The sequence below is a fragment of the Aulonocara sp. 'chitande type north' Nkhata Bay genome, linkage group LG3 (assembly GCF_057382095.1).
Source record: "Aulonocara sp. 'chitande type north' Nkhata Bay isolate Kocher_YH1m ecotype deep benthic linkage group LG3, A_spYH_male_GT1.1, whole genome shotgun sequence".
Lineage (NCBI taxonomy): Eukaryota > Metazoa > Chordata > Actinopteri > Cichliformes > Cichlidae > Aulonocara > Aulonocara sp. 'chitande type north' Nkhata Bay.
The window spans coordinates 57,782,166-57,794,886 of record NC_141346.1 but is presented as its reverse complement, the minus strand read 5'-3'; the positions used below and the strand labels follow the sequence as shown (position 1 = coordinate 57,794,886).

General features: G+C 38.4%; 1 protein-coding gene across 3 annotated transcripts in view; it reads left to right on the top strand.

Moving 5' to 3' along the window:
• adam19a (ADAM metallopeptidase domain 19a) overlaps positions 1-12,721 on the top strand; it is an 87,451-nt gene that overhangs the window by 43,714 nt on the left and 31,016 nt on the right. For all 3 annotated transcript variants that reach the window (XM_086285319.1, XM_086285320.1, XM_086285321.1), the window contains 7 exons: positions 111-187; positions 4,525-4,708; positions 6,292-6,357; positions 7,011-7,082; positions 7,383-7,549; positions 10,117-10,201; positions 11,570-11,712. In XM_086285319.1, the coding sequence (XP_086141445.1) occupies positions 111-187; positions 4,525-4,708; positions 6,292-6,357; positions 7,011-7,082; positions 7,383-7,549; positions 10,117-10,201; positions 11,570-11,712 (794 nt within the window). The remainder of the gene's footprint in view (positions 1-110; positions 188-4,524; positions 4,709-6,291; positions 6,358-7,010; positions 7,083-7,382; positions 7,550-10,116; positions 10,202-11,569; positions 11,713-12,721) is intronic.

The following is a 12,721-nucleotide window of genomic DNA, read 5'->3' as shown; positions in this document are numbered from 1 at the left end:
TAATCTCCAACAGGTCAATCCATCACACCGAAGAAACAATTCTGTATTTTTGTAGAGCTTTTTTGCTAATGAAAGATGGAGATAATGTTTCTAAATCTTTTCTCTTTCAGGATCATTGCTTTTACCATGGCCATGTAAGAAAACATCCAGATTCCTGGGTTGCACTCCGCACATGCTCAGGATTCAGGTACTGTCCCTACCTCATGATTAATTGTTGTTACACTGTATCAAGTGTTATTAGGTGAACATAAACAAACATTAATCTATCTTTTTTTCATTTATCTGGTGCCACGTCACTGGTGTTATATATGTGTTATACAAGCTATCGCCAGTAGTGGTCACCATGTAATGTGTGTGTATCTTCCTGAGGTATAATGAATAAAAAGAAGAAGCCTGAATGTAAACAGCTAACGTGTTTATCTGTCTGGCTCTGTATAACTCCTGCTTAGTTAATGACACAAACAGGGGAAAACATAACAGCGGGGATAACCTCCACCTTTAGGCGTGCTGGCATACTATCCGCCACCTGATCCAACTCACCACCTGGTTGGGATCAGCTGACAGTTCAGCTCTTTTCTTCATCTGTGTCCAGAACTTATGGGTATAGATCCGATGATACAATTACAAAAGCAATCGTGTATTCCACAAATAGGAATGCACATTGTATTGCCTATTGCTGCACCTGTAAGAGACAGAAAAAGCAAAACAAAACAAATGTACAGCACACAAAAAAATACAGAGATACATAAATCTACATTATTCCTATAGTGTGTGTGTGTGTCTGTGAGAGGGAGAGAGTGAGTGAGTGTGAGAATGCCTGTGTCTTTGTGACAAATGTACTTGATAATGAGGGTGAGAAGCTGCAGCAATGCCCTGCAGAAACCTGGGGCAGACAGAGATAAAACCAGTACAACCACGCTATCCGCAGCTTCCAAGAGTACCAAAGGCCACCACTAGCACCCCAGGGCCACATCTCAAGACCGTCAAGCAGCACCCACCCCAGTCCTCCACCACCACCAACTGAGGTAGATGCACAGGCCAAACAGCAACCGCAGCTCTCCAGCCCTCAGGAAGACCGCCAGTCACCTGCAGCCCAGGAGACCACCACCATCCACCTCCAATTCAAATAGGGAAACGAGACTACAGCAGATCACTCCCACTAAGTAATGGAATTGATCAGTGGGAACCAGAGAGAGATAAATTCATCCAGTTGGTGTTTTGAGGAGACAGACATTTTCTCCAGACCAATGTGGTCAAGAACTAAATCTTTATATTGAACACATAAGCATCAGGCTTTTCTTGGTGATGCATAAGGAAGTAAGGAGTACACATGATGTATTTGCTTCCATATCTAGTTCACTTATGTTAACTATGTTATGTTGCACAGTGAGGTTGAGATATAGCAACTAAACCACGTGGTTAGGTCTTCACATATCTTCTGCAAGAACTGTTGGACAGGCATGCAGAACCATATAGCATGCACATAGCTCTCAACAGAGTTGTCTTTGCAATAGGTGCATATGTTCGATTGTGTAAGACCCATTGGGAACAACCTTTGTTCCGTGTAGTGTGTTCTATAGAGATTATTGTGTAAGTTGTAAGTTGGGGCATTTAGTCATTTTTAAACAATAGCTTATAGCATTTTTGATCACCGTTTGGGCAGGTATTTAAAACATTTTGTTACCCAAGTAGGTATTTCTTGATTCAGTTGACCAGGATTGAATGTTTCTTCTATGATGGATTTCAGTTGATGATATTCAAGAATGTCACATTTGCTCAGTCTATGTTTTGATAGTTCTTCAAATGAAATGAATTTTCCATCTTGTATAACATGTTCTAGATTTTTTAAATCCCTTTCTCATACCATGATAAAAAACTTAGTATACCCTTTTTCTGATAAACAACTGGATTGTTCCAAAAGGGTGTTAGTTTACATGGAATAAGCGAAGACTTAGTTGTTTTTAGGAATTCCCACCAGGCTGTCAGAGAAGTGTTTATGTTGAGGCTTTTAAAGTAGTTATGCTGCTTAATACTGGAGATGAGGAAAGGCAGATTACAGATTTTTGCTTTTGCACAGAATGCTTCTTCTAGGTCCAGTGAATGATTGTCTAATAATTTTATTTTTCAATTTTTCAAATTATTTTATTTATACAGCACCAAATCACAACAACAGTTGCTTTAAGGTACTTTATATTGTAAGGTAGACCCTACAATAACTCATACAGAGAAAAACTGCCTTCTGCGATGACCCGTTGGGGTGAGAGAAGGAAGACAGGATAAAGACATGCTGTGGAAAAGAGCCAGAGCATAACTAAGGGAGGATTCAGGGTCACCTGATCCAGCCCTAATTATATGCTTTAGCAAAAAGGAAAGTTTGAAGCCTAATCTTAAAAGTAGAGAGTGTCTGTCTCCTGAATCCAATGTGGAAGCTGATTCCACAGAAGAGGGGCCTGAAAACTGGAGGCTCTCCCTCCCATTCTACTTTTAAATACTCTAGAAACAACAAGTAACCCTGCAGTGTGAGACCAAAGTGCCCTAATGGGGTGATTTGGTACTATAAGGCAGCTGTTCCCAACCCCCGGGCCAAGGACCGATACCGGTCCATGAGTCGTTTGGTACCAGGCCGCAAAAGTTGAGGCTCGAGTGTGAAATATATGGTTTTCAGGGTTTTTATCGTTAACTTGGTTTCCCTGGGTCTTTCCCATGTTGTAATTGTGTGTCTTATTTTGAAAGAAATATTTGCATGTTACCATAGCAACCAGAGAGCATTAAAGGGCAAGAAGAAGATGTTACTCTCAATGTTGTTGCCGCATTTCAGGAGGACGCTGCTAACGGAGTTACACAATTACACAGTGATTTCGCGGTTATTATTATATTTACAAAATACCACAGTTTTTGTCTTGGTCGTATCATTTTATTTTGTTGTAATTATCCGTGACACCTTAAACGGCGGTCCGTGAAAATATTGTCTGATGTTAAATCTGTCCGTGGCACAAAAAAGGTTGGGGACTGCTGCTATAAGGTCATTAGCCCTTTAAACCCAAACCTGCAGGACACCGGCCCTCGAGGCCTGGAGTTGGACACCCTTGCTAAAAAGGGGTTAGGGTTTAAAGGGTTAAGATAAGATGGGGACTGATTATTCAGGACCTTGTATGTGAGGAGCAGGATTTTGAATTCAGTTCTGGATTTAACAGGGAGCCAATGAAGAGAAGCCAATATAGGAAAAATCTGCTTTTTCTAGCCTCTGTCAGTACTCCTGCTGCAACATATTGCATCAACTGAAGGCTTTTCAGGGAGTTTTTAGGAAATCCTGATAATAATGAATTACAGTAGTCCAACATAGACTTAATAAATGCATGAACTAGTTTTTAGCGTCACTCTGAGACAGGATATTTCTAATTTTAGAGATTTTGCACAAGTGAAAGAAAGTAGTCCTGCATATTTGTTTAATATGTGCATTGAAGGACATGTCCTGGTCAAAAATGACTCCAAGGTTCCTCACAGTGTTACTGGAGGCCAAGGTAATGCCATCAAGAGTAAGAATCTGGTTAGATACCATAGTTCTAAGATTAATAATAAGCTTAGTTTAATCATTTTGAAACGTATATCAATCTTTTGGATTGGATGTAGTGATAGATGTCTGTATTTTAATGTCTGAGTTGGCTGGAAGTTTCACTCACATGTAACTGCTTCACTTCTTGCATGCATTACCTGGCTACAAGCACAAGTTAACTGAGTAGGCTAGTAGCAGGTCAAATTAGCTTAGCCTTAAGAACGATGATGCATCTCCTTTTGTTTGCTGGTAGTATGGTGATGCTTTAGTCTTTAGTCTGGGATGTGATATCCTTCTTTTCCTAAATGGCAAGATTGGAGGGAGGTCTGAAGAGAGCCACAGATACTTCATCCTAATTTGTTCTGCTTCATGCCGTACTAGTTTATTAATCCTTATTCCCGTGGCTGTTATATGAGCAGCTGTTGTGAAGATATGGCAAATAAAATCCTTTTGGCTACAACAGGGGTCGGCAACCTTTCTGATGATGAGTGCCATCTAAAATATTCTCAAAAGCAAATGTGCTATGTCAACTGTTGCATAAACAATAAATTTAATAACGCTGCATATCAACAGTTAAACACTACATAGAGCAACTTTATTGAACTATATTTTTTGACACATGTTGGCAAAGTGCAGATCAGCTATTTTCAAAAAACACGTTTTTATACATAACAAGAACACCAAAGGAAGCATACAACAGAAAATGCAAATGCTATTTAAGGTCTCATCACAACAGTGACATGAAAAAATAAACTGGGCCTATATGACATTGGTTAATACAGGGATGTACATGTTAATGTGAATCCTGCCCCTGCTTTGCATTTGCCGGTTGTGTTATCTGGGGATCACATTTTGTAACTCACACAGGTCTTCAGCAGTCAGACTGCTATGGGAGGCAAAACAAGTCTGTATTTTTTGTCTATCTTTGTGCTTCAATTCAAACTGCAACACTTTTTCCCCCTTTTACACAGAGGGCTGATATCACTGAATTCTAGTGACACCTACTACCTGGAGCCAATCAGCAGTGTAGATCCAGTCTACCACTCACTGTTGAGTACCATGAAGCTGCCAATTAAGGGTGGAAGCTGCTACCACACGCATCACACCACACAGCCCAACCTTTTCTCTAATTTGCTCTCATCATTTCATTCAAGGGTGAGTCTTCCAGAAATCAGTGGTACACCTTTTCTAAACCAAATTGGGTTGATTAAGTCAAAAATTACATTAGGTTTATATAGACAGATCTGGAACAGAGAAAAATAATGAATTACTCCCCCAAAAGGGAGAAAGCACAACCAGAATATGTGTAGCCACCTCAAACAGGATTTAAACCAGAAACCTTCTCTCTGTGAGCGAATTTCTAAACCACTCCACCACCATTCAGTCTATTTTGTAGCTTTCATGTCTGTGTCAAAGCACTTTCTCTAAAGGTACCACTGGCGTCTATGTTCTCTTGCTAAAAGTATTTACTTACCTGCCTTCACACACGAATTACTTGAGTGACATCTCATTCTTAATCCATAGGGTCTAATAAAACGTTGGCCATCCCTTTGCAGCTATAACAGATTCAGTTCTTCTAGGAAAGCTTTTTACGAGGTTTAGGGGTGTGACACTGATGTTAGACAATAAGACCTAATTTATTTCAAAGATGTTTCATTGGACTAAGGCCAGGACTCACTGCAGGCAAGTCAAGTTTGTTTGTTTGTTTGTGATGCAACAACAAAGAAAAGAAAAAACACAATCAAACAAAGCATAAGGAAAACAGGAATATTTTAAATGTAATTCTTCCCTCAAATTGTATCCCACATTCCTTTTAGAAAACAGATTTATAATATTGTCAGGAAGGTTGTATATTGCTTAATACATAATTTGTTCAGTGTAAAAATGAACCAGAAACCAAGAAACTCATGATCTTTTTCTATTTCCACACCATCTTTGTGAATCTGTGCTTATGAGTTAATTTGAAAATTCCCAAATAACATGATTTTAGTTTTGCTTAGATTCAATCATATTTTGTTCTTGTCAAACCATGTTGTCTTTTTGTACATTTCTAAAGCTACCATGGAGGTGCTGTGTAGCAGTCAGAGGTAGGACTTAAATACAGGACTCCAATGAAACGGTTCAACTGAGAGAGGCAGCTTTTATTTGCTGTGGAAAACTTTAAATGGAACACGGAGACGAGTCACTAATACGAGAAATGTGGAATGCAGAGACCACACCCCTGCCTCACACCCCCACTACCCAATAAGGCCGGGGCTCTGGGTCTCTTCCACAGTGTATGTTATGTTTAGCTTTGTCGTCCTCCTGTCAGCCCCAACAGGGCAGTTGGCAGCCTTCAACTGCTTGATCATAGGGGGTTAACTGTTGACTGTTGTTGCTATTTCATATAATATAATATAATATAATATAATCATATAAATACAATTGATTGATTCAATATTTTGTTTTTGTTTACTGCTTTAAAGGATCTCTTTTAGTGCTGAGCAGTTATATCTTCATCCAGTGTTTTTCCCCATAGTTCACTGTCTAAATATGTATAATATTTCATGTCAAGTCTGTGACAGCCTTTTTACACCTTTTCTGCACATTCGTCCACTCTAATGGACTGACAAGTATGTGTCTCTTAACATTTTAGGTATTCCCTATCTCCTATCTTTGTTTGAGAGTGTTTTAGCCCATCAGTTTATGTTACTGTATTTATAAACATGTTGCTCCTTCCTTCTTCTCTTTAATGGCAGGTTAAAAGGAATACCTTGGGTACGACTAAGTACATCGAACTGTACATTGTGGCGGATAATACATTGGTAAGATGACTCATCACCTGCCTTATTCATGCCCAAGCCGATTATTCCTGTGCAACTACAGGAATAATCTACTACTACATTTGTCTGCTAAGATCAAACTCACACAGCAGGATGGACACTCAGTTACATACTAAACAATTATGTAATTCAAGATAATATGACTCTTTTATATGGACAATTCTAAGCTTATCTAGTAGTTGTACTGAGGCAAAAGTAAGTGGAGTTAGTATTTGTCTGCTTAATGTGGGGATAGATTTAGGTTGAATTGCCAGGTGGACGGACTTTCAAATGGTTGTTCTGCAGTAATTAAATACTATGTCTCAATTGAAGTACACTTTGGGCTCCTGCCACATTTAAGGCGACTGGAACACAATTCATTAAAAAATACTGACAGTATTCTCGCCAGTATTCTTCTTGATGTTTATTAAAGGGAAAAACACATTTTAGTTGTAAACCACCATCAGCATTACTAAGATCCAGCAGTGTATACAATGTTCAGAGATTCTAAGTTGGGCAAAGTGTTATAAAATATATTTACCAATAAGAAGACTGAAGTCCTCTCCCACTCTAATTGGTATCAGTCGGGATTAATTGTTTCTAAAATGTTTTACATTTTCCCCTCATGGCTAACATTCATTTATGTAATCGTGCAGTTTCAACGGCAGAATCAAGATTATGAAAAGACTAAGGCGAGGATAATGGAAATTGCTAATTATGTGGATAAGGTAAGGATGAGGGCTTCTGCTGTTCACTCCTGTTCTCCAGAGAACAGACAGTTTGATTCAACAAGCTATTGTTGCTGGGTCCACATATATTTCCTTGTCATGTATTAGTTATCTACTTTGAGATAACTTTTATGTTCTAAATCCGTAGTGATTGAAAACACACAAATACAGTACTTAATATGACTTCACCTGTCAGTAGTTTTAATATTGTGACAGTCACTAGTAATAGTTGTTGTTGTTGTTTTTTATTTGCCATTTGGAAAAATGTAGAAAAATAATATCTGTTGTGTCTATGTTCAGTTCTACAGGGCTCTGAACATCCGTGTGCCTCTCATTGGTCTGGAGGTTTGGACTAAAAGAGATCAGTGCATCATCACCGAGGAGCCAAATGCAACCCTTTGGTCCTTCCTCCAATGGAGACAGAAGCTAAAATCACGCAAGAAGCATGACAATGCCCAGTTGCTTACGTAAGAAACATACCACAGCACTGAGCCAACACCAGACATGTAGAAAACAAAATCATGTTGTTTACATCGGGTCTTTCACCTCTGTCTGAAGCATTTTTGTATTTCAAGCAGGAACTTTAAATCATTTTCATACCTGTTGGAATCAAAATAATATTTTTCTTGTCAGTTCACAGCTACCTTTTCAGTGATCAGTTGGAAACAGAGTGGATATGCCGACTGTGGTTTTTCATTAAAAAAATAGTTATACTATACAGTCAAGGGAAAAATAATGTGTCAAGTATACCCAGTGATTTAACAGTGTGTAAAACCAGTAGCAAGTAGTAACTTGCAGTAATCACTTTCTGAATGACTCTCACATCATTGTGAAGAAATGTTTTACAGTTACTCAGGAAGATTGTGACATTTTGTTAACATACCACTGAATGCCAAAAATTCAGCTTCTATCGAGGTGACTACATTTTCTCAAAAATAATTAATGAAATGATTAGCAGCACCTGGCTGTTACTTATCCTTTAAATTCCTGTGTACTCAGTTTTACACATATATGCCTCTGCATAAGGTCCTGTGAAAACATATTTTCATGACTTTAGTATACAAATTCAGTATGGCTTCATTGCTGTCTGCGGAATAAATGCTAAATTTATTTTATGAATCCATTCAAGTGGTTTACATAATAGACATTTGTTCACTTTTTCATATTCTTAGTGACTTTACATGGACTTGCATGACAGAAAATGTGACCTTTTTTTCATTGACAAGAAGTTTAAAAAAAATATTATTTGTTAAAGGTCTATGAAAGAATGTGTGACTTTCTTTTGTCAAATAAGTCAAGAATTGGGGTGGCTGTGAAACTGATTAGGCTCCAACGTTTATCTTTTGTTTATCTGAAACTGGGTCACAGTGTCAGCAGACTAAGTGGAGTATTTCCAGCAAGCCTTTACAGTGTTGTGATACAATACTGCAATGGCAGGAAGTAATATCTCTTATTTCAACCACCTACAAATTATATTTTTAGTATTCTTAGAATTTACTGCTCCTATCACAAGACGACAAAACAAAAAAACAAGAGGAGAAAAACAACATCCAGGACTCAGACTCTGTAGAGGCTCTCTCAGTGAGGCCTGTGATTAAAATCACTGTTATTCTTCATTTTTAATTCAACATATTTATTGTTTATGTATTTTATTTATATTCAACATGCCAGTATTGAGCAATTGAGCCAAGCCAACTTTATTTATAAAGCACTTTAAAAACAGGGAGTACTGACCAAAGTGCTGAACATAATTCAGTTCAATTCAATTTTATTTATACACAACAACAGCAGCCTCAAGGTTCAAGAGAAGTAAGCCAGGATAAAAGAAATGCTGTGGAAGAGAGCCAAAAGATTAATAAAATATAAGTACTATAAATAAAATACATAGTAAAAAAAACCAGTAAAATTATAGAACATCAATATCAAAATGAACATTCTAGACTGGGTTTAAAAGCCAAACCGAAAAGGTCGGTCTTTAGACCAGATTAGAAAACACAAGCAAAACTTTAATCATGATGGAGAGGTGATGGCATCTCTGACCATGTTCAGTCTAATAAATCAGGGAAGTTGAGCAGGTGCAGGTTCAGCAGCATGTCTGAATGTAATACATTTAATTATTACATTTTTGTTGTTAAGCATTTTCACAGCGACTCTAAAGTGGCCTGCCGTCTGTCACTGCCATTTGTGTTTGTGTTTGTGCTGTTTCTGGCACTTGTTACTCAAATTGTAAAATCAATAATATTGGATCACCATTCACGGGGGAAACGCAGTGGTAAGCTGGAAAGTGGACATCTTCGTCTGCTTATGGATTGGCTCATCGCCTCTTTCCTTCCCGGTCTACACCTGGTAGGTACCTGCTGCCGGACCCAAAGAGCTATTCCGGCTGTCACAGCCCCGTTGCTTGGCACCAGAGAAAGCACCAGGTGATCCAGGAGAGAAGGACAATTGCTGCCTAAGCATCATAACATTGGTGTAACCTTGGTGTAACACTCCCACTTTCCCATGTGGTTACTTGGGAAAATGAATTACCCATCCATGCATTATACTGTGAAAGCATCCGATGTAACAGGATTGATCTGTAATTGTTTCACTGAATATCAAGCTCAGGAGAATTGTATTAAATCAGTTGCGCTCAACCTCTGTGATGTTTAGACCTGGGCTGATAATTAGCACAGTGCCATGTGTCTCTGCACTCACCATTGTATGATGAGCCTCTGGCAGTTGGTTAATATATAAACTAATAAATGCTTATAAAACAAACAAAAGATTTTGCTTCCAATAGAGCAAAAAACTCAAAATAGTAGCAGGAGCAGCACAAATGTTAATTAGAAAAATGTAGACTCGGTGATTAGATGTGCTGATACATTAGGATCTGTTTTGTTTTCATTATTCAGTCAGAGCTTGATTCTGTTTTAGCATGCCAAGAGACCAACTGCATTCAGTGCATCCACTGTGGACCCCGAAGTGAACAGGAAGAAGGTTGAGGTTAAGTCATAATTCACTCTGTTTCTCGTGTTTTTTCTCTGTGTGAAAGGGGTGTGACATTCAAGGGGACAACTATCGGCATGGCACCACTGGAGGGGATGTGCAGCCTGGAAAACTCTGGAGGCATCAATGTGGTATGTGGAAATACATTTCTACTTTTCTTTCCTTCTTCCTCCTCTTTTTCTCTGTCTTCACGTCATGTAATTTTTTCCTGCTCGCTTCACTGTCTGTTTTTGGGCATGGAGAGTATCCACTGAAATATCACTGACCATCTTATTTGTATTATCAGATGGTCAATGATCCAGGTTAAAAGCCCACTAATTAACAGGCTTATATAAACAGGTAAATTACAAATCCAGAGGGTTTTTTTTCTAATTTTTAGCTTTTTCATTTTCTTATAATAATTCACAGCTGACATCATTCTGCTTTCTAGCAACAGCTGAATTCAAAAGAAAAACTTGCTGTACTGCTCAGATAGCGAGACAGCCGCTGCTCCTAGAGAAGCCTTTAGTATCTGACTCAAAATAAATGTTGTTGATGTACCCCACATATTATTGGGATCACTGCAGTCTGAAATAATGGAATAAAAATCCCAAAAAAGTTTATTCTGTTCACCTGGACGTAGCGTTTTAAGTGGGAGAAACATTTTGTCACTCATCGAAGTGATGATAAATGAGCCGCTCAGTCTCAGCTGACTGCAGGTTTCCCTAACCTTTTAAACCATACATACTGACTGAAACTAGTACAACTGGCAAAAAATGGGCTATGAGGTCAGTTTCTTCATTAATATGCAAATTGTCATGACCATTTCCGTACCTGGTTGACTGAGCATCCATTTAGACACTAGAAAAATAATTTTATTTTGTTTATCAAGCTATTGTTAATGGGACATGGACATGCCCACGAATTGAGGCATGTGTAAACCGTGTGTAAATCGTATGTGCGTGTTATGCCTGTTGATGTCTACATTATTTTCTGACATGAAATTTTGAGACAGGAGAAAGTACTGGAGATGGTTCTTTGGTATTAACGAACTGTAATATAGAAGTTTTAAAAAAAATCAAGAGCTCTGTGTGTTGCGAGTCTTCTAGGCTTAGCACCCCTCTGGCCATGCTGGAAACACACTCACTCATTTTGTTACTTTAATAAAGATATAATTTAATGTATGTTAAAAGTAACAAATTCATTCTTTAAACATGTCAGTTTGAAAAGTTAACAATCAAAAAAATAATATATCACTGAAAAAGGAACACAAAGTTAGACAATCAGTCAAACAAATACAAATTTATAACCAGGAGTTTTGAGATACAACATACAAATCCACAGTTCAACTTTTAACTTAGATGCACTAAAATCATTTTAATAGACTTAACAATAACCATAATAACCTGGCCCAACCATGAAGTCAGCTTACTTTGACACACCCATATTAAATTAGTTTGAACATGTTGTTGATAGACTGCATCACATAAGTGACAGCTCCTTTTGTTATTCCTCTACAGGACCACTCAGAGCTGTCCATTGGTGCTGCAGCCACCATGGCCCACGAGATTGGCCACAACTTTGGGATGAGCCATGACCATGACAGCTGCTGTGTGGAGGCCACTGCCGATCAAGGAGGCTGTGTGATGGCCGCTGCCACCGGGTTAGCCACGAGCTCTGCACAGGACTAAAGAAACATCCTAGTCACCCTCAGATGTTGTTACTAACACCTTGATTTCAACTCAAGTCAATTTTATTTATATAGCACCACAACAGCAATTCCCTCAAGCTTCCTTATAAAGACCCTACAATAATATAGTAAACATGACAAGGACGGCAACAACGAAAGGAAAAAACCTTTTAACAGGAAGAAATGTTTTATAGAACGAAGCAGCCATAACACACTGACACATTACATTACTTGACACATGAAAAACAGTTCTAGCTGCTGAAATACTAGCATGGCTGTTTAACAAACTATTCCCTTGATAATTTTTTATTAGATTTTTATATTTTGCCTTTGAATTTGTTTTTCTTGTGTTGTCCTGTAAATAGGTACTACAAATCTGAATGAAGGAAAACAAGTATTTGTGTGAAAGACTTTGTTCCTTGATAAACATGATAAACAACTTAGTTCAATAAAAATTACAATATAACAAACTGACATAATACAATACAATATCAGACAGAAAGCGTAGAATCAAAATATCATGTAAGCTTTTCACGGTTTACAATAAGTAGCAGTGCCTATAGTGGAGCTAAACTGAAACCTAAGGATTGCTTTCCTCCAGCACTGTCTAAGACAGGGGTCTCAAACCCGCGGCCCGGGGACCATTTGCAGCCCACGTCACCCCTACTTGCAGCCCGCATATTGAGGTGAAGAAATATATATATATACACTCAACAAAAATATAAACGCAACACCTTTGTTTTTGCTCCCATTCCCCATGGGATGGACGTAGAGACCTAAAATTCATTCCAGATACACAATATAACCATCCCTCCCAAACAGTGGTCACAAATCAGTCCAAATGTGTGGTAGTGGGCACATCTGCTATATTGAGATAATCCATCCCACCTCACAGGTGTGCCACATCAGGATGCTGATCTGACATCATGAGTAGTGCACAGGTGTACGTCAGACTGGCCTTTTGTTGTGGGCAGTCTGAGGT